Source organism: Oryctolagus cuniculus, chromosome 21 (assembly GCF_964237555.1).
Source record: "Oryctolagus cuniculus chromosome 21, mOryCun1.1, whole genome shotgun sequence".
Lineage (NCBI taxonomy): Eukaryota > Metazoa > Chordata > Mammalia > Lagomorpha > Leporidae > Oryctolagus > Oryctolagus cuniculus.
This window is the reverse complement of record NC_091452.1, coordinates 22649706-22671837: the sequence shown is the minus strand read 5'-3', so window position 1 is coordinate 22671837 and position 22132 is coordinate 22649706. Positions and strand designations below refer to the sequence as shown.

At 55.1% G+C, this 22132-nt stretch overlaps 1 protein-coding gene across 8 annotated transcripts in view; it reads right to left on the bottom strand.

The window, feature by feature from the left end:
- EMID1 (EMI domain containing 1) overlaps nt 1–22132 on the bottom strand; it is a 47240-nt gene that overhangs the window by 10171 nt on the left and 14937 nt on the right. For 3 of the 8 annotated variants that reach the window (XR_011385132.1, XM_070065768.1, XM_070065769.1), the window contains exons 4-15: nt 21268–21354; nt 21059–21142; nt 20386–20447; nt 18353–18473; nt 18072–18122; nt 17884–17973; nt 17272–17418; nt 16490–16579; nt 16300–16352; nt 15809–15871; nt 15653–15697; nt 507–551 (exon numbers count right to left, since the gene is read on the bottom strand). Coding sequence is in view for 7 of the 8 variants with exons in the window: in XM_070065768.1 (XP_069921869.1) it covers nt 507–551; nt 15653–15697; nt 15809–15871; nt 16300–16352; nt 16490–16579; nt 17272–17418; nt 17884–17973; nt 18072–18122; nt 18353–18473; nt 20386–20447; nt 21059–21142; nt 21268–21354 (938 nt within the window). In the remaining variant the exon portion in view is untranslated. Of the gene's footprint in view, nt 1–506; nt 552–3158; nt 3399–14012; nt 14429–15652; nt 15698–15808; nt 15872–16299; nt 16353–16489; nt 16580–17271; nt 17419–17883; nt 17974–18071; nt 18123–18352; nt 18474–20385; nt 20448–21058; nt 21143–21267; nt 21355–22132 lie in introns of those variants that run through there. The other 5 variants (XM_070065771.1, XM_070065772.1, XM_070065773.1 and 2 more) reach the window with 4 other exon arrangements.

Below are 22132 nucleotides of genomic sequence, written 5' to 3'. Positions count from 1 at the left end.
GCTCCTGGCCCCAGCCTGCCACGCCACGCCTCGTGGATTTCCTGGGTGCACAGAGATGTCCGGGTTCCCTGCCCCTCTGTGGCTGGCTCCCGTCCCCCGCCTTGTGCCTATACTCCTTGCTATGATGCTATGATCTCGGCTGTCCTGAGGCCACCCCGCCCCATCCAGTTCCTCCATGTGGACCCCATCTCTGTTTCTCTTCCTTCCACAGATGCAGGGAGCAGAGACTGGAGGTCCCTTCTGGGAGGGGCTCCTGGGGCAGGGGACGTAGTCTGGCTGGGGGGCAGCCCATAGTGCTCAGGGGGCGCGGGCAGAACCACCCTGGCCTGGGAAGGTGGAACTGAGACAGAGACAGAGACAGAGAGGGCGGGCCCTGCCTGGCGGGGAGTGACAGGGCTGGGGAGGGGCCCGGGGCTGAGGACTGCAGGCCTGGGAGCCCGGGCTGCAGTGGGACACGAACAGGGCACCAGAAGGCAGCGGGAGGCTGGGGCTGGGCCAGAGCTTACCCAGTGGCTTTTCTCGCCGGGGTCTCCCTTGGGGCCAGGTTCACCCTGCAAAGAGAAGTGGAGAAACAATAAGGGGGGGAAAGGAGGAGCACTATATATATCTACGGCTTGGATGTGGTTTGAGGGCATCCCCTACCCCCAAAGGGTCCCCAGCATGGTGGCGTTGAGACAGTGGGGTCTTTAAGAGGTGGGGCCCAGGGGCCGGGGCTGTGGCGTAGCAGGTAAAACCGCCACCTGCAGTGCCAGGCATCCCATATGGGCACTGGGTCGAGTCCCAGCTGCTCCATGTCCAATCCAGCTCTCTGCTAATGGCCTGGGAAGGCAGTGGAAGATGGCCCCCAGCGCCAGCCTTATCTCTTTTCTTTATAAAGTACCTGGCCTCAGGTACTCTGTGACAGCAAAAAGAAAATGGAGACAGGGATGGAGAGCAATGGGGGGAGGGAGGGAGAGAGACTTAGAGACACAGGGACAGGGCAGCACGTACGGCACCGACACTGGATTAAAAAAAAAAAAAGAAAAAGAAAAAGAAAAAAAGCAACTCTTTGGGTGCAGTGGGAAGTGACCAAGAGCAGCCAGAAACTGGAGGGTATCCAACCCCTGAACACAGAGAACCACTCTGAGTAAAGTCAATGTATCCCTAGGTACCCATTAATATTAACTTATTTGTTTAAAAGCCAGAGAGAGGGAGGGAGAGAGGCAGAGAGGAAGAGAGGGGGAGGGAGAGCGAGAAGTTTTCTCCCATCTGCTGCTTTATTTCCCAAATGTCTTCCATGTCCAGGGCTGCCCAGGCCGGAGCCAGGAGCCAGGAATTCCATCCAGGTCTCCCAAGCAGGTGGCAAGGACCCAACTACTGGTGCCGCCACCTGCTGCCTCCCAGGGTGCACAGTAGCAGGAAGCTGGAACTGGGAGTGGCAGCAGGGCCTGAGCCCAGCCACTCGGACGCTGGATGCGGGGGTTGAACTTCACCGCCAGGCCCAAGGCCCGCCCTAAACATCTGTGTATTTATGGCTTTGCCCCCAGCCTGGCAAACAGAACGCATGGAAACTTCCGCTTCATTGGCCTGAGGACTCAGAGGTAGTAGTTGAGGCTGCCAGAGGAGGGGAGATGCTGGGAACGAGGGGCCCACAGGCAGGGGATAGAATCCACGTAAATTCCCCCCTCCAGGGGCAGGCGCTGGGTGCAGTGGTTAAGGTACTGCTTTGAGAAGTCTCTGTCCAGGGGCCGGCACTGCGGCGTTGAAGGTTAAGCCTCTGCCTGTGGCGCTGGCATCCCATATGGACGCTGGTTCAAGTCCCAGCTGCTCCTCTTCCAATCCAGCTCTCTGCTGCGGCCTGGGAAAGCAGTAGAGGATGGCACAAGTGCTTGGGCCCCTGCACCCATGTGGGAGACCCAGAAGAAGCTCCTGGCTCATGGCTTCAGCCTGGCCCAGCTCTGTCCGTTGCAGCCTATTGGGGAGTGAACCAGCGGATGAAAAATATCTCTCTCTCTGTCTCTCTCTCTGTAACTCTGCCTCTCAAATAAATAAATCTTTAAAAAAAAATAATCTGTATCTTCCAAAAGTGAACTGCAAAGAGAAAAAAGATGGGAAACGCAGAATATTCAAGAACTGCTGGATAACTACGAAGTCATAAATACGCATGACGTGAACAGGAGGAGAGAGAGGCACGGGGGGCAGCCTTCGAAGCCATGACGACGACCGGAAGTTTCCTCCAAGCTTAAATCAGACGCCAACCCACACTCCTAGGGTGCTGAGGGAGCACCCACACTCCTAGGGCGCCGAGGGAGCACCCACACTCCTAGGGCGCTGAGGGAGCACCCACACACTCCTAGGGCGCTGAGGGAGCACCCACACACTCCTAGGGCGCTGAGGGAGCACCCACACTCCTAGGGCGCTGAGGGAGCACCCACACACTCCTAGGGCGCTGAGGGAGCACCCACACACTCCTAGGGCGCTGAGGGAGCACCCACACACTCCTAGGGCGCTGAGGGAGCACCCGCACTCCTAGGGCGCTGAGGGAGCACCCGCACTCCTAGGGCGCTGAGGGAGCACCCGCACTCCTAGGGCGCCGAGGGAGCACCCGCACTCCTAGGGCGCCGAGGGAGCACCCGCACTCCTAGGGCGCCGAGGGAGCACCCGCACTCCTAGGGCGCCGAGGGAGCACCCGCACTCCTAGGGCGCCGAGGGAGCACCCGCACTCCTAGGGCGCCGAGGGAGCACCCGCACTCCTAGGGCGCCGAGGGAGCACCCGCACTCCTAGGGCGCCGAGGGAGCACCCGCACTCCTAGGGCGCCGAGGGAGCACCCGCACTCCTAGGGCGCCGAGGGAGCACCCGCACTCCTAGGGCGCTGAGGGAGCACCCACACTCCTAGGGCACTGAGGGAGCACCCGGCAGGGTAAATGCAGAACAGTGATCACAGGCATAACGCAGCCACTCTCATATTCACAGCAGGTTCAAACTTCCGAAAACCAGAGATAAAGGCACAAAAACAGAAAGAAGACGGAGAAAACGCCTTCCTGATAGGGAACCAGTAATACCACATCCAACTTCTCTGTCCACACCACACCAGCAAGACGACAGTGGAGCATAATATGCATAAAGCGTTGAAAGATAAACAACTTTGCATTCTTTTTTTTTTTTTTTTAAAGATTTATTTATTTGAAGGTCAGAGTTACACACAGAGAGAGGTCTTCCATCCACTGATTTACTTCCCAAATGGCTGCAACAGGTTGGGCTGGGCGAGGCCGAAGCCAGGAGCCAGGGAGCTGGGTCAGAGTGGAGCAGCTGGGACGTGAATCCAGTGCCCATATGGGATGCTGGCGCCGCAGGCTGGGCTTTCACCCGCTGCGCCACAGCGCTGCCCTCTAACTCTTTCAAATAAATCAATACAGCTCTGAAAAAATATAAAAGGAAATTCTTCACATGAAAGAAAAATTGCATGTCAGACCCTGCATCCACATAAAGAAAGAACACCAGAGAACGAACCAGCGAAAGTAAAATAAAAACTTTGGGTTTTGTTTTCACTTATTTTTTTTTAATTTGAGAGGCAGACAGAGAGGCAGACGGGTGGAGACCCATCCCCCCATCCCGCCCACTCGCTCACCCCACAGTGCCTGTAACATCTGAGGCTGGGCCGCAGAGCCAGGAGCTGGGGTCTCAACCCGGGCCTCCCACGTGACGGCAGGGATCTAAACAGTGGGTCCATCACCTGCTACCTCCTAGGGTCTACACTAGCAGGAAGCAGAGCCTGGATTCAAACCCAGGTACTCTGATATGACACTCGGGGGTCTTAACTGGGGTCTTACCCACTAGGCTAAACACCTGCCCCTATTTTTCTTATTCTTAATTTATCTAACAGATAACACTGTACCCAAATGATAGCAATAATGTACACAATTATGCATGCTTACGTACACACCCTAGGCATGCGTGTGTGCATGCGTATGTGCACGCTCCTACATAACGGGAATGAGTGACAGCACACACGAAAGACGAGAGGAGGAATTACAAGCATTGTCTTATTCAGAGGCACCTGTACCACCTGTGAGGCAGCACCGTGTTATCGGAATACACTGCAATTAGTTGCAAATTTACATTTGCTACCTCTAAGGAAACCACTAAAAAGAGCTAAAAAAAAGTATCATTTATATATTAAGAAAGGACAGAAAGTAGAAGAATATAAAATGCTCAGCTAGAACCACAAGGACTGGTGTTGTGGTGTAGCGGGTAAAGACGCTTCCTGCAACACTGGCAACACTTTGTGTGCCGGTTCGTGTCCCAGCTGCTCCACTTCTGACCCAGCTCCCTCTAATGGCCTAGGAAAAGCAGAGGAGATGGCCCCAGCGTTTGGACCCCTGCACCTATGTGGGAGACCCGGATGAAGCACCTGGCCCAGCCCTAGCTGTTGGGGCCATCTCGGGAGTAAACCAGCAGATGGAAAATTTCTCTGTCTCTCCCCCCCTCTTTCTGTATAACTCTTTCAAATACAGATATAAATCTTTATTAAAAAAAAAAAAACCTCAAAAGGCAGAAAAAAAAGAAGACAAAAATAGGAACGAAGAACAAGAACAACCAACAGTAAGCTAATAGATGTGGTAGACACTGACCCAACATATCAATAATCACTTTAAATATCAATGGTCTAAATACAGCAGTGGAGAGGTGGTAGGACAGGTGTTGGTACAGCAGTTAAGATGTCTCGGGGGACACCCAATCTCAAATTGGGGTGCAGGAGTTTGACTTTGAGTCCCACCAGCTCCTAATTCTAGCTTCCTGCTAACATGCACCCTGGGAGAAGCAGGTGATGTCTCAAGTAGTTGGGTCCCTGTCACCCACATGGATCTTGGCTTTGGCGTAGCCCAGTCCTGGCTGTTGTTGGTATCTGGGCATTGACTCAGCAGATGGAAGATTTCTCTGTCTCTTTCAAATACAGTTTTTAAAAAATATTATTTATTTGAGAGGCAGAGTCACAGACACAGAGAGGGAGAGACAGAGAGAGATCTTCCATCAACTGGTTCACTCCCCACATGGCTGCAAGGGTCAGAGCTGGGCTGATTTGAAGCCAGGAGCTTCTTCCGGGGTCTCCAATGTGGGTGCAGGGGCCCAAAGGGCCAGCTTCCACTGTTTTTCCAGGCCATAGCAGAGAGCTGGGTTGGAAGAGGAGCAGCTAGGACATAAACCAGTGCCCACATGGGATGCCAGTGCCACAGGCGGACGTTCAGCATCCTATGCCATAGCACTGGCCCCTCAAATACATTTTTTAAAAGATTTATTTATTTCTTTGAAAGTCAGAGTTACACAGAGAGGTAGAGAGAGAGGTAGAGAGAGAGAGAGAGAGAGAGAGAGAGAGGTCTTCCATCTGCTGGTTCACTCCCCAATTGGTTGCAACGGCCAGAGCTGCGCCAATCCGAAGCCAGGAGCTTCCTCAGGGTTTCCCACACGGATGCAGGGGCCCTAGCACTTGGGCCATCTTATACTGCTTTCCCAAGCCATAGCAGAGAGCTGGATTAGCATTGGAGCAGCTGGGACTCGAACTGGTGCCCATATGGGATGCTGGCACCGCAGGCAGTGGCTTCACCGACTACGCCACAGCGCTGGCCCCCCTCAAATACATTTAAAAAAAAAATTAAAAGATGAGGATTGTCAGAGTGGACTAAAGAGTAAGATAAAACTATATGTTGTCTATAAGAAACTGACTTTAAACATAAAGACAAATATAGATTGAAAGTAAACAGAGGGGCCGGCGGCGTGGCTCAATAGGCTAATCCTCCACCTGCGGCGCTGGCACACCGGGTTCTAATCCCGGTTGGGGCGCTGGATTCTGTCCCCGTTGCCCCTCTTCCAGTCCAGCTCTCTGCTGTGGCCAGGGAGTGCAGTGGAGGATGGCCCAAGTGCTTGGGCCCTGCACCTGCATGGGAGACCAGGAGAAGCACCTGGCTCCTGGCTTCGGATCAGCGCGATGGCCACGGCGGCCATTGGAGGGTGAACCAATGGTAAAGGAAGACCTTTCTCTCTCTCTCTCTCTCTCTCTCTCTCTGTCCGCTCTGCCTGTCAAAACAAACAAACAAACAAAAGAAAGTAAACAGAGACAGACAGAGAGCATGCTAACACTAATCAAAAGGAAGCAGGAGGGGCTGGCGCTGTGGTGCAGTGAGCTAAGCCTCTACCTGTGGTGCTGGCATCGCCTGTGGGCACCGGTTCAAGTCCCAGCTGCTCCACTTCCAATCCAGCTCCCTGCTGTGGCCTGGGAAAGCAGTGGAAGATGGCCCAAGTCCTTGGGCCCCTGTATCCACATGGCAGACCCGGAAGAAGCTCCTGGCTCCTCGCTTTGGATTGGCCCAGTTCTGGCCATTGAGACCATTTGGGGAGCAAACCAGCAGATGGAAAGCTGTTCTCTCTGTGTCTCTCCCTCCCTCTGTCTGAAACTCTACCTTACAAATAAATAAATCTCTAAAAAAAAGAGAAGGATGTATCAATAGCCATATTAATTGCAGACAGAGCAGACTTCAGAGCAAGTAAAGTTATCGATGATAAAGAGGTGAATTACATGACAACAAAGAAGTCAGCTAAGACAATGTGATAACCCTCAACCTGTACACACCTAACAACAGACTGAAAACCCAGAAGGCAGGACTGGCAGAACCACAAGTTCACCAGAAGAATCCACTGTTCCACGTCAGCAGTTTTCAATATCATAAGCTGAGAGTGCACTTACTACACCCACCATTCTGAACATCACAGCCAGGCAACACAGCGCACCGTGACGTATCTGCCGTCTGCCCCCATGGGCGGGACAGGGCGTGGGGCTCCCTGGGAGCCGTGAGAGGACTGTACCACACATTGTCAGCCTGGGAAAAGATCCTCATTCAAAACTTGAAATACACTTTCTATGCAACGTGTATTCTTTTTAAAGATTTATTTATTTATTTGAGAGGCAGAGGAGGGGTGGCGGGGGAGGTCTTCCACCCGCTGGTTCACTCCCCAAATCACAACAGCCAGGGCTGGGCCAAGTCATGTAGGATGCTGGTGTCACAAGCGTTGGCTTAACTGGCCTTGCCAGAACATTGGCCCCTGAAGTTGGAAACTTTAATACCTGTCTGTCAGAAACGGGCAGATCCAGCACACAGAGAAATCAGTAAGGACGGAGTTGAACTCAATCAAGTAGAGATAACTGACATCTGTAGAGGATCTCATCCAACAGCATTCCACACGTTCTTCTCAAGTTAGAATGGAACACTCACCAAGAGAGGCCACAGTGTGGGCCATAAACCACAACAAATTAAAAATAATAGAAATCGCACACATGTACTTTCAAACCATAATGGAATTGAACTCAAAATCAACTGCAGAAAGATTGCTGGAAAATTCTAAAATACTTGGAGATTAATCAACACACTTCTAAGTAACACACACATGAAATACTGAGTCTTAAGAGAAATTCTGAAATAGAGTTAACTAAATGAAAATACAACTTCATCAGAATTTGTGGGATGTAGCCAGAAAAGAAAAAAGCAGCAATCAGAAGGAAATTATAGCACTGAATGCATACATTAGGAAAGAGGAGACTTAAACCCTTAATTTTTTGACAGGCAGAGTAGACAGTGAGAGAGAGAGGGAGAGAGGGAGAGAGGGAGAGAGGGAGAGAGGGAGAGAGAGAAAGGTCTTCCTTTTTCTGTTGGTTCACCCCCCAATGGCCACTGTGGCTGGTGCGCTGCGGCTGGCGCACTGTGCTGATCCAAAGCCAGGAGCCAGGTGCTTCTCCTGGCTGCCCATGGGGTGCAGGGCCCAAGTACTTGGGCCACCCTCCACTGCACTCCTGGGCCACAGCAGAGAGCTGGACTGGAAGAGGAGCAACTGGGACAGAATCCGGTGCCCCAACCGGGACTAGAACCCAGGATGCCGGCGCCACAAGGCAGAGGATTAGCCTAGTGAGCCACAGCGCTGGCCCTAAACCCATAATTTAAGCTTCCTGGAACTGACACTGCAGTGCAATGAGCTAGGCTGCTGCCTGCAACGCCAGCATCTCACACTGGATCGCCAGTTCAAGCCCCAGCTGCTCTGCTTCCAATCCAGCACTCTGCTAATGCACCTGGGAAGGCAATCAAAGATGAGCCAGATACCTGGGCCCTTGCCACCCATGTGGAAGACCTGGATGGAGCTCTGAGCTCCTGGCTCTGGCCTGGCCCAGCCCTGGCCACTGAGGCCATTTGGAGAGTGAACAAGCAGATGAAAGATCTCTCTCTGTCCCTCTCTCTATATATTGATTTTTCAAAATAAATAATAAATCTGCAAAATAAAAAAACCTACAAAACAACAAGAACCTCCCCAAGCCATGGGATATCACTACACAGCTATTAGAATGGTCAAAATACAGAACAGTGCCAACACCAAAAGGATGTGGAGTGACGGTCCCTACCTCTTCTTCAATCCTGGTGAGAATGGGATCACCACTTGGGAAGACGGCTTAGGAGTTCCTTACAAAACTGAACAAATCCTTACCATACGATCCAGCAATTGCATTCACTGGTATTTACCCAAATAAACTGAAACTCCATGTGCAAACAAAAATCTGCCTGCAGACGTTATAGCAACTTTACTCTTAACTGTCAAAAACGGAAGCGACCAGACATCCTATGGTAGGTGACTTGATAAACTGTGGTCCACCCAGATCATGGAATATTATCAGTGCTAAAAAACAAACAAACAAACAAAACTATCAAGTCATGGAAAAACATGGAGTTTAGGGGCCGGCATTGTGGCATAGCAGGTAAAGCTGCCACCTGCAACACTGGCATCCCATGTGGGCACCGGTTCATGCCCTGGTTTCTCCACTTCTGATCCAGCCTCCTGCTAATGCACCTGGGAAGGCAACAGACGGCTCAGGTACGTGGGGCCCTGCCACTCATGTGGGAGACCGGTTGGGGTTCCAGGCTTTGGTGTTGGCTTCCCTGGCTATTGTGGCCTTTTGGGGAGTGAACCAACAGATCAAAGTTCTCCCTTTCTCTCTCTCTCTCTCTGAAACTCTGTTTTTCAAATAAATAAATCATAAAAAGGACATGTGTGGTGGAATGAGAAGGCCTTGCCAAGAGGGCCGCTGGCAAGCGAGTGTCAGTTACTCAGGAATGGCTTCAAAACCCACCTGGCAACGGAGCCTGCTTGGCAACAGGCTGTGACTGGATGGCTTCAGAAACCACATGGCAACAGGCTGTGATTGGTTAGGGCATAGACCGCCCCTTGACCAGATTGGCTGCCTTGGCTATATAAGCTGCTGTACCAACTGAGTCTGCAGGCTGCCCATCTCTGGCCCACTTTCACCTGACTCCTGGGGTCTGTGTGGTAACTCTGTGCCTCTTGCCCCCACCACGCTCCTCCTCTCAGAACAAATCCACCTCAACAGACATGGAGTCTACATTCATATTACTAAGTGACAGAAGCTGATCTGAGAAGCCTACGTGTTGTGGGATTCCAACCTCAGGACATTATGGAAAAGGTGAAATGAGGACAGAGTGAGATCAGTGGCTGCCGGGGGTTGGGTCAGAGGCAGGGAGACACCAGCAGAGCACAGAAAACTTCTCGGGTTGTGGCCGGTGCCGCGGCTCACTAGACTAATCCTCCGCCTTGCGGCGCCAGCACACCGGGTTCTAGTCCCAGTCGGGGTGCTGGATTCTGTCCCGGTTGCCCCTCTTCCAGGCCAGCTCTCTGCTGTGGCCAGGGAGTGCAGTGGAGGATGGCCCAAGTCCTTGGGCCCTGCACCCCATGGGAGACCAGGATAAGTACCTGGCTCCTGCCATCGGATCAGCACGGTGCACCGGCCATTGGAGGGTGAACCAACGGCAAAGGAAGACCTTTCTCTCTGTCTCTCTCTCTCACTGTCCACTCTGCATGTCAAAAAATTAAAAAAAAAAAAAAAAAAAAAAAAAAAAGAAGACTTCTTGGGCAGCCAAGTGTTCCGAGATACAGTGGTGGGTGCAGGTCATCGTGTGGATTTCAAAACCCACAGAATGGGCTGGCGCCACGGCTCACTAGGCTAATCTTCTACTTGTGGCGCCGGCACACCGGGTTCTAGTCCCAATTAGGGCGCCAGATTCTGTCCTGGTTGCTCCTCTTCCAGGCCAGCTCTCTGTTGTGGCCCAGGAATGCAGTGGAGGATGGCCCAAGTGCTTGGGCCCTGCACCTGCATGGGAGACCAGGAGGAAGCACCTGGCTCCTGGCTTCAGATTGGCCCAGTGCGCCGGCAGTAACAGCCATTTGAGGGGTGAACCAATGGAAGGAAGACCTTTCTTTCTGTCTCTCTCTCTCTCACTGTCTAACTCTGTCTGTCAAAAAAAAAAAAAAAAAATAACCCACAGAATGTGCAATACCAAGAATGAGCCCCAAGGTGGACGGTGGCATGTAGGCGATACTGATGTGTCAACACAGGTCCACCGATGGTTGCAAATACACCAGTCTGTGGGCATGTCAGCCATGAGAGAGAACGGGCTTGCGTGGAGACAGGAAACTCTACTTTCCACTGAATTTTTCTATGACCCTAAAACTGCTCCAAAAAGGTCTACTGGGGCTAACACTGTGGTGCAGTGGGTTAAAGCCACAGCCTGTAGTGCTGGCATCCCATACAAGCACCACTTTTTTTTTTTTTAAAGATTATTTATTTGACAGGTAGAGTTACAGACAGTGAGAGGGAGAGACAGAGAGAAAGGTCTTCCTTCCGTTGGTTCACCCCACAAATGGCCACCACGGCCGGAGTTACGCAGATCCGAAGCCAGGAGCCAGGTGCCTCCTCCTGGTCTCCCATGCGGGTGCAGGGCCCAAGCACTTGGGCCATCCTCCACTGTACTCCCGGGCCACAGCAGAGAACTGGACTGGAACAGGAGCAGCCAGGACTAGAACCCAGTGCCCATGTGGGATTCTGGCCCCGCAGGCGGAGGATTAGCCAAGTGAGCCACAGCGCTGGCCCCAGGAGCACCACTTCTAGTCCTGGCTGCTCCACTTCCGATCCAGCTCTCTGCTATGGCCTGGGAAAGCAGTGGAAGATGGCCCAAGTCCTTGGGCCCCTGAACCCAAGTGGGAGACTCAGAAGAAGCTCCTGGCTCCTGGCTTTGGATTGGCACAGCTCCAGGCGTTGCAGCCAACTGGGGAGTGAACCATCGGATAGAAGACCTCTCTCTCTCTCTGCCTCTCTTCTCTCTAACTCTGACTTTCAAATAAGTAAATAAATCTATTAAAAAGTATTAAAGGGAGAAAACGTCTAGCCTATAATTTTTTTTGAAAAATGTTTATCTTCACTTAATTGAAAGGCAGACTGAGAAAATCAATCTTCCATCCACTTGTTCACTCCCCAAATGCCCATAACAGCCAGGACTTGGTCAGGCCAAGGTCAAGAACCCAGTACTCCATCTGGGCTTCAACGTGGGTGACAGAGTCCCAGGCACTTATCACCCGCCGCCACCAGGATGCATCAGCAAGAAGCTGGATGGGAAGTGGAGCAGCAGGAACGCCGATCATGGGATGCGGCTGCCCCAAGTGGCAGCTTAACCTGCTGTGCCTCGACACAGGACTCTAACCTCCAACTTAGGAAACTTGGCAGGACCAGAGCTGTGGCACAGGGGGCCGAGCTGCTGCCTGCAAAGCTGGCATCCCATGTGGGTGCGGGTTCATGTCACAGCTGCTCCACTTCTGATCCAGATCCCTAATGTGCCTGGGAAAGCGATAGAAGATGGCCCAAGTCCTTGGGCCCCTGCACCCACGTGGGAGACCTGGATGAAGCTCCTGGCTCCTGGCTTCAGGCTGGCCCAGCGCCAGCTGTTGCAGCTATTTGGGCAGTGAACCAGCGGATGGAAGATATCTCGATCTCTCTCTCTCTCTCTCTCTCTGATTCTGCATTTCAAATACATAAACCTTAAAAAAAATTCATTGTTTAATGCTGTAATAACTTTTTTGGGGGCCAGGGGGACAACATTGTGGTACAGGGGTCAGGCCACTGCTTGGGATGCTGGCTTCCCCTGCCAGATGCCATTTCAAGTCCCAGCTGCTCCACTTTTGATCCAGCTCCCTGCTAATGCACCTGGGAAGATGGCCCAAGTGCTTGCGCTCCTGCCACCCATGGAGTAGACCAGGATGGAATTCCTGGCTCCTGGATTTGGCCTGGCCAAGCCCTGGCTGTTATGACCATTTGGGGAGTGAACCACTGGATGGAAGATCTCGCTGTCTCTTCCTCTCCCTCTGTTTTTTTTTTATTTTTTTTTTTATTTTTTTTTTTTATTTTTTTGATAGGCAGAGTGGACAGTGAGAGAGAGACAGAGAGAGAAAGGTCTTCCTTTGCCGTTGGTTCACCCTCCAATGGCCGCCGCTGCAGCCGGCGCACCGCACTGATCCAATGGCAGGAGCCAGGATCCAGGTGCTTTTCCTGGTCTCCCATGGGGTGCAGGGCCCAAGCACCTGGGCCATCCTCCACTGCACTCCCTGGCCATAGCAGAGAGCTGGCCTGGAAGAGGGGCAACCGGGACAGAATCCGGTGCCCCGACCGGGACTAGAACCCGGTGTGCCGGCGCCGCAAGGTGGAGGATTAGCCTATTGAGCCACGGCGCCGGCTCTCTTCCTCTCCCTCTGTAACTATGCCTTTCAAATAAATAAATAGGGGCCCAGCACTGTGGTGTAGTGGGTAAAGCCGCTGCCTGCAGTGCCAGTATCCCATATGGGCACCGGTTCGAGTCTCGGCTGCTCCACTTCTGATCCAGCTCTCTGCTATGACCTGGGAAAGTAGTGGAAGACGGCCTAAGTCCTTAGGCTCCTGCACCTGCGTGGGAGAGCTGGAAGAAGCTCCTGGCTTTGGAACAGCACAGCTCTGGCCAATGCAGCCATCTAGGGAGTAAACCAGTGGGTGGAAGACCTCTCTCTCTCTCTACCTCTGCCTTTCTGTAACTCTGCCTTTCAAATACATAAATAAGTCTTTAAAAAATCAAATAAATAAACTTAAAAGAACATTTTGTGGGGTTTACAAGTGATGTAGAAGTGCAATATAAGACACCAATGGCACAAGTAAATGTTAGTAAAAATAAGAACTATACATGTGTAACATTCTTACTTACACAGGAAGTGGTATAATATTAATACAAGTAAATCCTGATAAATCAAGAATGCATATTGTTATCTTACAGCAACCATGAAAAAAATAACAGGAAGAAGCAAAGCTACAACGATATTAGTTGGGGGTGGGTCGCAGCGTTGTGCTGCAGAGTTAAGCTGCCGCCTGCAACACTGGCATCCTATGGTTTGAGTCCTGGCTGCTTCACTCGGGATCCAGCTTCCTGCTACTGTGCCGGGGAAAGCAGAGGAGGATAACTGAAGTACTTGGGCCCCTGCAACCCATGTGGGAGACCCGGATGAAGCTCCTGGCTCCTGGCTTTGGCCTTGCCCTAGTCTTTGTAGCCATTTTGGGGAAAATGAGCAGATGAAAGATGGCTCTCTCTTAATAAACACATTTTTTAAAGAAAGTTATTAGTGGAGATAAAATGGAATCATAAAAAATACTCATGCAAAAGCAGGCAGGAAAAGGGGCAAAACCCAGAACAGATGGGGTAGACTGAACAGAAACAGCAAAGTGGTTGAGTTAAATGGAACCACATTAGTAATTATACGCATCACTGAATGTAAATTAACTGAACAGACTGTTTAAAAGAGGCAAGACATGGGCCCAGTAGCTTAATCCCCGCCTGCAGTGCCAGCATCCCATATGGGTGCCGGTTCTAGTCCCGGCTGCTCCTCTTCTGATCCAGCTCTCTGCTATGGCCTGGGAAAGCAGTGGAAGATGGCCCAAGTGCTTGGGCCCCTGCACCCATGTGGGAGACCTAGAAGAGCTCCTGGCTTTGGATCGGTGCAGCTCTGACCATTTGGAGAGTGAACCAACGGAAGGAAGACCTTTCTCTCCGTCTCTCCCTCTCACTGTCTGTAACTCTACCTCTCAAATAAATAAATAAAATCTTAAAAAAAAAGGCAAGACACAGATTACACATTATTTACAAGAGATGTCCTTTAAACACAAAGATGCAAATAGCTTGAAAGAAAAGGGATAAAAAAAATACACCATGATAACATCAAGCATAAGAAAGCACCTTAACAGCAAACAAAACAGAACTGAAGACAGCAGTATTACCAGAAGTACAGATAGAAATTTCATATAAAGGTTAAAAAAAGGAGGGGCCGGCACTGTGGTGTAGAGGGTTAAAGCCCTGGCCTGAAGTGCCAGCATCCCATATGGGCGCCAGTTCTAGTCCTGGCAGGTCCTCTTCCAATGCAGCTCTCTGCAATGGCTTGAGATAGCAGTAAGAGATGGCCCAGGTCCTTGGGCCCCTGCACCCACATGGGAGACCTGGAAGAAGCTCCTGGCTCCTGGCTTTGGATCGGCGCAGCTCCAGCAGTTGCAGCCATCTAGGGAGTGAACCAGCAGATGGAAGACCTCTCACTCTATCTCTACCTCTCTCTGTAACTCTTTCAAATAAATAATAAATCTTTAAAAAAAAAAAAGGTTAAAAAAGCAGATATTAACATCCTAAATGTGTATGCAACTAAGAACAAAGATTCAAAATACATAAAGCAAAAATTGGCCCAACTAAAGAGAGAAATGTATAAATCTATCATCAGAGTTGTAGACACAGAGAGTTGAAAAAGTAGTACAGGGCCAAAGAGACTGAGACAGAGGAAAAGAGAGAGGGAGAGAGGGATATATATAGAGAGATATAGAGGGAGAAAGGGAGAGAGAGGGAGAGAGAGGGAGAGAGAGGGAGAGGGAGAGAGAGAGAGAGAGAGAGAGAGAGGGAGGGACAGAGGGAGGGAGAGAGGGAGGGAGAGGGAGGGGGAGAGAGGGAGGGGGAGAGAGAGGGAGAGAGAGGGAGAGGGAGGGAGGGGGAGGGAGAGGGAGGGGGAGAGGGAGAGAGGGAGGGAGAGAGGGAGGGAGAGAGGGAGGGAGAGAGAGGGAGAGGGAGGGAGGGGGAGGGAGAGGGAGGGGGAGAGGGAGAGAGGGAGGGAGAGAGGGAGGGAGAGAGGGAGGGAGAGGGAGGGAGAGAGGGAGGGGGAGGGGGGAGAGGGAGGGAGAGAGGGAGGGAGGGAGGGGGGAGGGGAAGGGAGAGAGGGAGGGAGGGGGGAGAGGGAGAGAGGGAGATAGGGAGGGAGAGAGGGAGGGAGAGAGGGAGGGAGGGGGGAGAGGGAGAGAGGGAGGGAGAGAGGGAGGGGGAGAGGGAGGGAGAGGGAGGGGGAGAGAGGGAGGGGGAGAGAGAGGGAGAGGGAGGGGGAGAGAGGGAGGGGGAGAGGGAGGGAGAGAGGGAGGGGGAGAGGGAGGGGGGAGAGGGAGAGAGGGAGGGAGAGAGGGAGGGAGAGAGGGAGGGAGAGAGGGAGGGAGAGAGGGAGGGAGAGAGGGAGGGAGAGAGGGAGAGGGAGGGGGGGAGAGGGAGGGGGGGAGAGGGAGATTCGGAGACCCACAGCAGCCTGACCGTAAAGGGATAATGGGTCCGAGTTGGGTAGCAACTGGGAGAACCTGGGGTTCCCTGGACTAGGCAGAGAGTCCCAGGGGTTTTGAGCACAGGGAACAGAGCCAGAGCAGGGGTCTGGGCCTATAGGGTCTTAGGGGGAGGCTGCAGGGCTGACAGCATCACTTACCCGCTGCCCCTCGGAGCCCTGGGGGCCGGGCTCCCCACGAAGTCCCTGTAACAGGAGAGAGGAAAGGAATGGTGTTAGCTGTTGGGGGCGGGGGCTCTGACTGGGGTTCCCCAGCACCCCCTAGAATCCTCCGTCTGGGTCCACCTGGGTACTCACTCTCTCGCCCTTTTCGCCTGGACGGCCAGAGATTCCTTTGGGTCCAGCGGGGCCTGGGGGTCCCTGAACAACAAGATAGAGCCTTAGCCTGGGGCTGGAGTGGGAAGAAGGGAGGAAGCAGGGCTGAGGAAGGAAGGGGGCTGGGGAGGGGACCCCAGCTTGGTCCGGGCCTCTGGCCTCTTCACTGTCCATCCACTGGCGCACAGCATGCAGTTCACACAGCTCGGTGCTAAGAGACCCAGACCTGGAGTTAGGCAGCCTCATCCCGATCCGGACGTGGCCATGAGCTGGCCACACAGCCCTAAGGCGAAGATCGCCACCTTTCTTTGGCGTTAGGCAATAACAATCCTTGCTTCCTGTTGTGTGGTTGAATGAGAGGATTTATGGAAAGCAGCTTGCTACTAAATGCTCAATAAATCCTTGTTGAGTGCATGAAAGAAAGAAGGGGTGGACGGGTGGACGGACAGACACGTAAGTGGAAAACTACTCACCATGTGTCCAGGACTTCCAGGGACACCTGTGGGGCCAGGAGGTCCAGGGGGACCTGAAATAACATAGGACGTCCTCAAGCTGAACACAATACAAGGCCAGGAAGGCCCCCATCATTGCCATAGCCAAGGCCCTGGTCCCTCTGCCACCTGCCAACACCCTTCTCTTGCTACAGGCCTAGACTCAACTTACCCATGGGTCCTGGGGGGCCCGGGGGCCCAGTGGGTCCCTGGGGCCAGCGGCTGCTGGTCTCAGTGAAGGTGTTGGATAGTAATGGGTCCCCTGGGAGAGGAAAGATAGTTGAGTTGGCAGCATGGGGGGGGGTCAGTTTTCACCTGCCACCTCTGCTCAGAGCTTCGAATGAGCTACGGGGCGGCCACAGGTCCACCTCGGGCCCGAGTTCCCGTGCTGCCAGGATCTAGTCGGCAAGACTTCCCACCGTGCCGGGCCTGCACCTTCACCTGTGTAACGCGGCTAACAACACAAGCCACCACCTGCAGAACACCTGCACAGGGTGTGGGTGTCAGAGTTCTGGGGGGCTGGCACCAGCACTCCCCACTGTGCAGACGAGCAATGGCAGACCCGAGAGGGAGAGTGACCAGTGAGAGAGCATGAGTGGTGGAGTGGGAGGGCGAATGAGTGAATGGGGCCTCGTCGTGCACCCAGACACGAGGCAGGCTGGGCTGCAGCTGGCTTTCCACGCTCCGGCCCCGGCAGCACGCACGTGGGGGTCAGACCAGGGGCTCACATTCAGGCTCTTCCTGGCAGAGGTGCTGGGGCCTTGCTGAGCACACGACGAGGGCTTGGCCTGCTTCTGGCTGCCAGGACTCGGACTCCCAGGCACTGGCTCAAGACTTGCAGAGGGCCTGACACCAGGCGGTTCCGAGCACCTGGGCTTGAAGCCACTCCCCCACTCTAACCTCTGTGCCTCCCTCCCCCCAGCCACAACCTGCCGGGGCCTGAAGGAGACTTACCGTGCTGGGAGATCCGGGCATGTGGGGGCCCAACAGGGGCTGGGGGCCCAGGAGGGCCAGGAGGTCCTGGTGGGCCTGGAGCCCCCCTCTCTCCAGGGGTACCTGCCGCTCCAGTCTGGCCAGGGCTCCCTGGGGGGCCCTGTGGACCTACAATGAGATCATAGGGGTTTGCAGCTGCACAGGAGGCACGGAGGCCCCGGGTGGCCTCTAGGGGGCAGCACAAGGCAGCCTGGGGCTCTGAAGTCCACAGGCCTGTCCTCCCCACCGCCTACAGCAATGAACTTCAGCACCCTTGTCCTCTGTCAGGCCAGGCTGGTCTGGCTCCTTCCTTGGGTATCCCAGACCCCAGCACCCCCTGAGAAGGCCTAGTCCCATGAAGGGTGGGCCGGGCTGTTTCTCCTCTGCTTGGCTCCAGTCTGGGGGCCCTAGGAGGGCAGGCATGGGTGACCCCGCCCCAGCCCAGATCTGAGCCGGGGTTTCATTTCAGGGAGTGAGCAGAGAGCTTAGCGGGTGGAATGGGCCAGGTCACCCTGGCTGTGTCAGGGTTGGGGAAGGGAGACCTCACCTGGGTTCCCCAGGTGAACAGGGCTGGGGGGCAGTGTGGAAACTCACCTGGTGGGCCTCTCATCCCTGTTGGACCCCGGCTACCGGTGTCTCCCTTGGGACCGGTGGGGCCAGGCAGCCCCCGAGCACCAACTCGGTCTAGGGGGCAAAGAACAGGAGGTCGGTAGCTCCGGAACTGAATCTGACCCCGACCTGGCCTGGTCCCACCCCTCCCCCGCCCCCCTGCCAGCACCTACCATCTCGAGGGAGCAACGGGGCCCTGGCGTTCTCGCTGGCTCCTGGGAGCCCTGGGGTTTGGGGATACACAGGGGTCAGAGTCATGCAGAGTCCCCCGCTCCCCGCTCCAGCCTGGGCAGGCTCTGTGCAGAACTTCCCCGCAGGCCCACTGGAGGGACGGGAAGACCGAGGCCCGGCAGGGGCTGAGCTGTGAGCCAGCGGCAGGGTAGGGCCCAGAGTCCCGCTTCTCTGATCCTCCATCCAGCTACAAGGGAGTGGGCTGCGAGCCCAACCCACTCACCTGGGCGGCCTCCTTGCCCGGGGCTCCCCTGGGCAGCTGGGGAGCCCCAGAGTGGGGCAGGGTCTTCAGGGATGGCCGGGGTCGGGGGCACTGCCCGCTCTGAGACAGTCAGCACGGCCACCTACGGAGGAGGAAGACAGGCACGGGTGGGTGCCGGGGTCTCAGCAGGCAGGAGGTCCCCGGGCCTGCGGCGTGGGGGGTGGAGACCTGGGCCCGCAGGTGCGCGCCACGGAGTGAGTGAGCGAGTTCTGCTGCGGTGCAGAGAACTTGTTCTGCCCATCACCGCCACCCGAGTCACGCTCTGCGGTCCTCTGGGCAGTGCGGGTTTGTGAAGGTCACCTGAAGCTCCCCTTGGCCCCGTTAAAGCACCTAGGGTTCGGGGTTCAAGGATTTTTCACTCCGCTGGGAGGGAAACTGGGGGAGACCCTGACATGAAAGACAGGCCTGGAGGGGCCGCCCAAGGGTCAGGTCGGGGGTGTCCCTGGGGGCCTCCCCCAGAGCACAGCCCTCTGCTGTCTGCTTTGCCAGTTTCCCTGCTAACAGTTAGCACCTGTGCACCTGCTAATCTCCTGACGATGCGATCCCAGCGGAGGGGCAGCGGGGCGGAGGATCTGCAGGCCAGGGCATGTCGTCCCTGCAGGCTTAGAGAATCAGGGCAGGCACCGGGCGCAGCGCTCAGGGCGCCCGAGCTCCATGTCCGCCCTGCTCCACTTCCCTGTCCAGCTTCCTGCTAACGCGCCTGGGAGACCACAGGTGATGGCTCAAGGCCTTGGGTCCCTGCCGCCCACATGGGAGGCCCAGATGGAGTTCTGGCTCCTGGCTTCAGCCTGGCCCAGCGCTGACATGTGTGGGTATCTGGGGAGTGGACCAGCAGATGGGAGTTCTCGCGTTTCTCTTTCTCTCTCTCTCTGCCTTTCAGATGCATAAAAATAAGTATTAAAAAAATTAAAATCTGGGAAAAAAGGAATAAACTCTCTAGGGGGCATGAGTGATTTCTGCAAATCAGAAAACAAAGGGTTTTCCGTATTTCTACATTTACGATCCTTCTTTAATGCTTTACTTGTTAATTTTTGAAACCTTTTATTTAAAAAAAAAAGGTTATTTATTATCTACTTCTTCAGTTGAAAGGCAGAGTGACAGAGAGAGAGAGAGAGAGAGAGAGAGAGAATGAGAATCTTTCATCTGTTGATTCACTCCCCAAATCCAGAGCCGGGCCAGGCTGAAGCCAGGAGTCGGGAACTCCACGCCGGGTCTCCCACATAGGTGGCAGTGGCCCAGGCACCTGGGCCGTCCTCTGCTGCCTGCCCGGGGAGCTGGAACGGAAGCAGAGTAGCCGGCAACTGAATCCATGCGGACATCCCACGTGGCAGCTCGACCCAGGGTGCCATAGTGCCTGCCCCTCATTTCTGAAAACTTTATTTTGCAATACAAGGGGGCACTTCAAAAAGTTATCATTGAAAATGGAATTACACATGTTTCTCGTGGTGCCAAGAATTTCTGAAATCTATGCACATGAGGAGTCTACACAGTCATGAAAAATACCATACATGGCTTTTAGAAGTTTCTTGTACCCAAATAAACGTCTCCTGATTTCATTTGCCACTAACTGTTTGAAGTGCCCTTGACATCGGCACTGTGCCATGGGAATTTTGCTGTGAACTTGGGAAGCCAGGATTATGGGGGGTGGGGGGCAGATAAAGGAAGAAGGTGACAGGCAAGCGGGGGAACCCAGCCCTGAGCCCTGGGGGTGGCTCTGCTTATCTGGCTGAGAAGGGGTCGGGTCAGGGGCAGATGGGAGGCAGCTTCCTGGGCTTCCAGGAGACAGGGCAGGCCCGGCTGTTTGGCTGGGAGCAGGGTCCCGGGTGCTGGCGGTGGGGACACGGGAGGGGAGCCAGCTGCAGTCGCGAGGACAGTAACGGTAGTAGCTCACTGCTGCGTGGTGGGATGGCTGACGGGGCGGGCGTCGGGGTGCAGGGAAGGGCCCAGGGCTGAGGGCAGGGGAGACGGGGTGGGGGTGGGGCTCTGTCACTCACCTTGGCTTCTAGCAACTTCAGCCGCTCCGTCAACTCCGACACTTGGCTGCAGTTGAGACAACCTGGAGGGAGTCGGGAGACTGGGGCTGGCTTCAGGGGTCCCGGGTTCCCCCTCAGTGCCCTTCCGCCCCTGGGGGAGAGGGATGGAGGGGACAGACATCTGAGGTCTCCAAGCCAGGAGGGAGCCTGGAGTGGGCGAGATACCTGAGTGACGCCTACAGCAGCTGCGGCTGTCAGAACCCGGGAGAGCCTCACCCTGGCTGGCTCCTGAGCTCACAGCAAGCGGGGGTGGGGTGGGGTGGGGGGGTGCCTAACAAGCGCCAGGTGCTGCCCCCTCCACTATGACCCTGGTTTCCACCTCTTTAAGATGGGGGTGGGGAGGGGCAGACGGTCAGGCCCCATGGGACACGGGCAGCTGAAAGGTTTGAAGGGGCTGTGATGAGAAGCACCTGGCACCAAGCCTCACCCACTGCAGACGTCCAGAGACACGAGGCTCAAATAGAAGGAGCGGTGGGCGTGGGGAGCGTGGACCTAGGGGTCATCAGTCTTAGCGGGGGCCTGGCCCAGATCCGACTCCCCTTGGAGGGGCGGAGCGAGCTTGGCTGGGGTGCTGTCCTTGGCCCTCCATTGCTGGGACAGTTCCCACGCTGCCCTGCGGGCCCCCAGGACCCACCTGCGAAGGCCGAGGGCCGGAGCGCCATCCGTCGCATGGTGTTGCCTGCCCACCCAGGCTCCACGACGCCAGAGGAGCCTGCAACTGAGGACGCCGGGGTGAGAGCCTGGCAGCCCTGAGCCCTCCCTGCCTCTCCAGAGCCCCAAGGGGGATTCCTCCTCCCCTCTGATCGGAGGGAGACCAAGCCCCAGAGAGGTGCGGCAATTTACCTGGGTCACACAGCATGAAGGGGGCTGAACTGGAACAAGCTGACCGCCTGATGGGGTTGGTGAGAGCACAGGGCAGTGGGAAGGGGGCTGTGGATGAGGCTGGGGTCGGGGAGGGGGGAGCCTAGACCTGAAAGCACCTCCACGTCCTGCCCTGCCTTTTCTCTCAATCTCTACAAGGGGATTCTAAAGCCCCCACGTTTCCCAGGCTTGTGCGGGGCCAGATGATGGTGACGTGTGCAAAGGGCTGGGTAAACAGTAGGTACTTAATAAATGGCGGCCCTGGCCATCGCCGTCCCTGCCCTACTTGGTAAGAAGAGAGCCAAGTGGCTCCAGTTCTGGTTTTAAATGAAGACCAGAGGGAAGCCGGCTGCTGCTTCCAGGAGCCCCCGCCCCCGCACAAGCCTGGGCTGCTCCAGCTTTGGGGGCCTGGTTTTCCACACAGCTGGAGGGGCTCCTGCCCCCCTTGGCCCCCCGGGCCTGCCTTTTAAGGCCATGAAGTGTCTTCTTTAGGAGGGGGGAGACAGGACCCAAATAAGGCACGGGCCTGGCAGCTCGGGGCCAGGCTGTGGGTTGATGCAGGGAGCAAGAGGCGCCGAGAACTCAAACCAGACGGGGCCCTCTGGCCAGCCCCCAGCCGGGAGGCTGCCAGGCCCTGCTCCGGTCCCACCACGGGGCCTTCGCTCAGGCCGGGCCTGCACCCCTCGCACGCGCTCCCTGGGGGCCAGGAGGTCTGTGTGGCCCCGGGATGGAAGAGGGTGCACTCGGGACTGGGGGCTCTGGGCCTGTGTTGCTCCTGCAAACCACGCCCCTTGCTGAGTCCCTGACACAGCCCAGCTCCAACCTAGCATGGCAGGTGCTTCGCTCG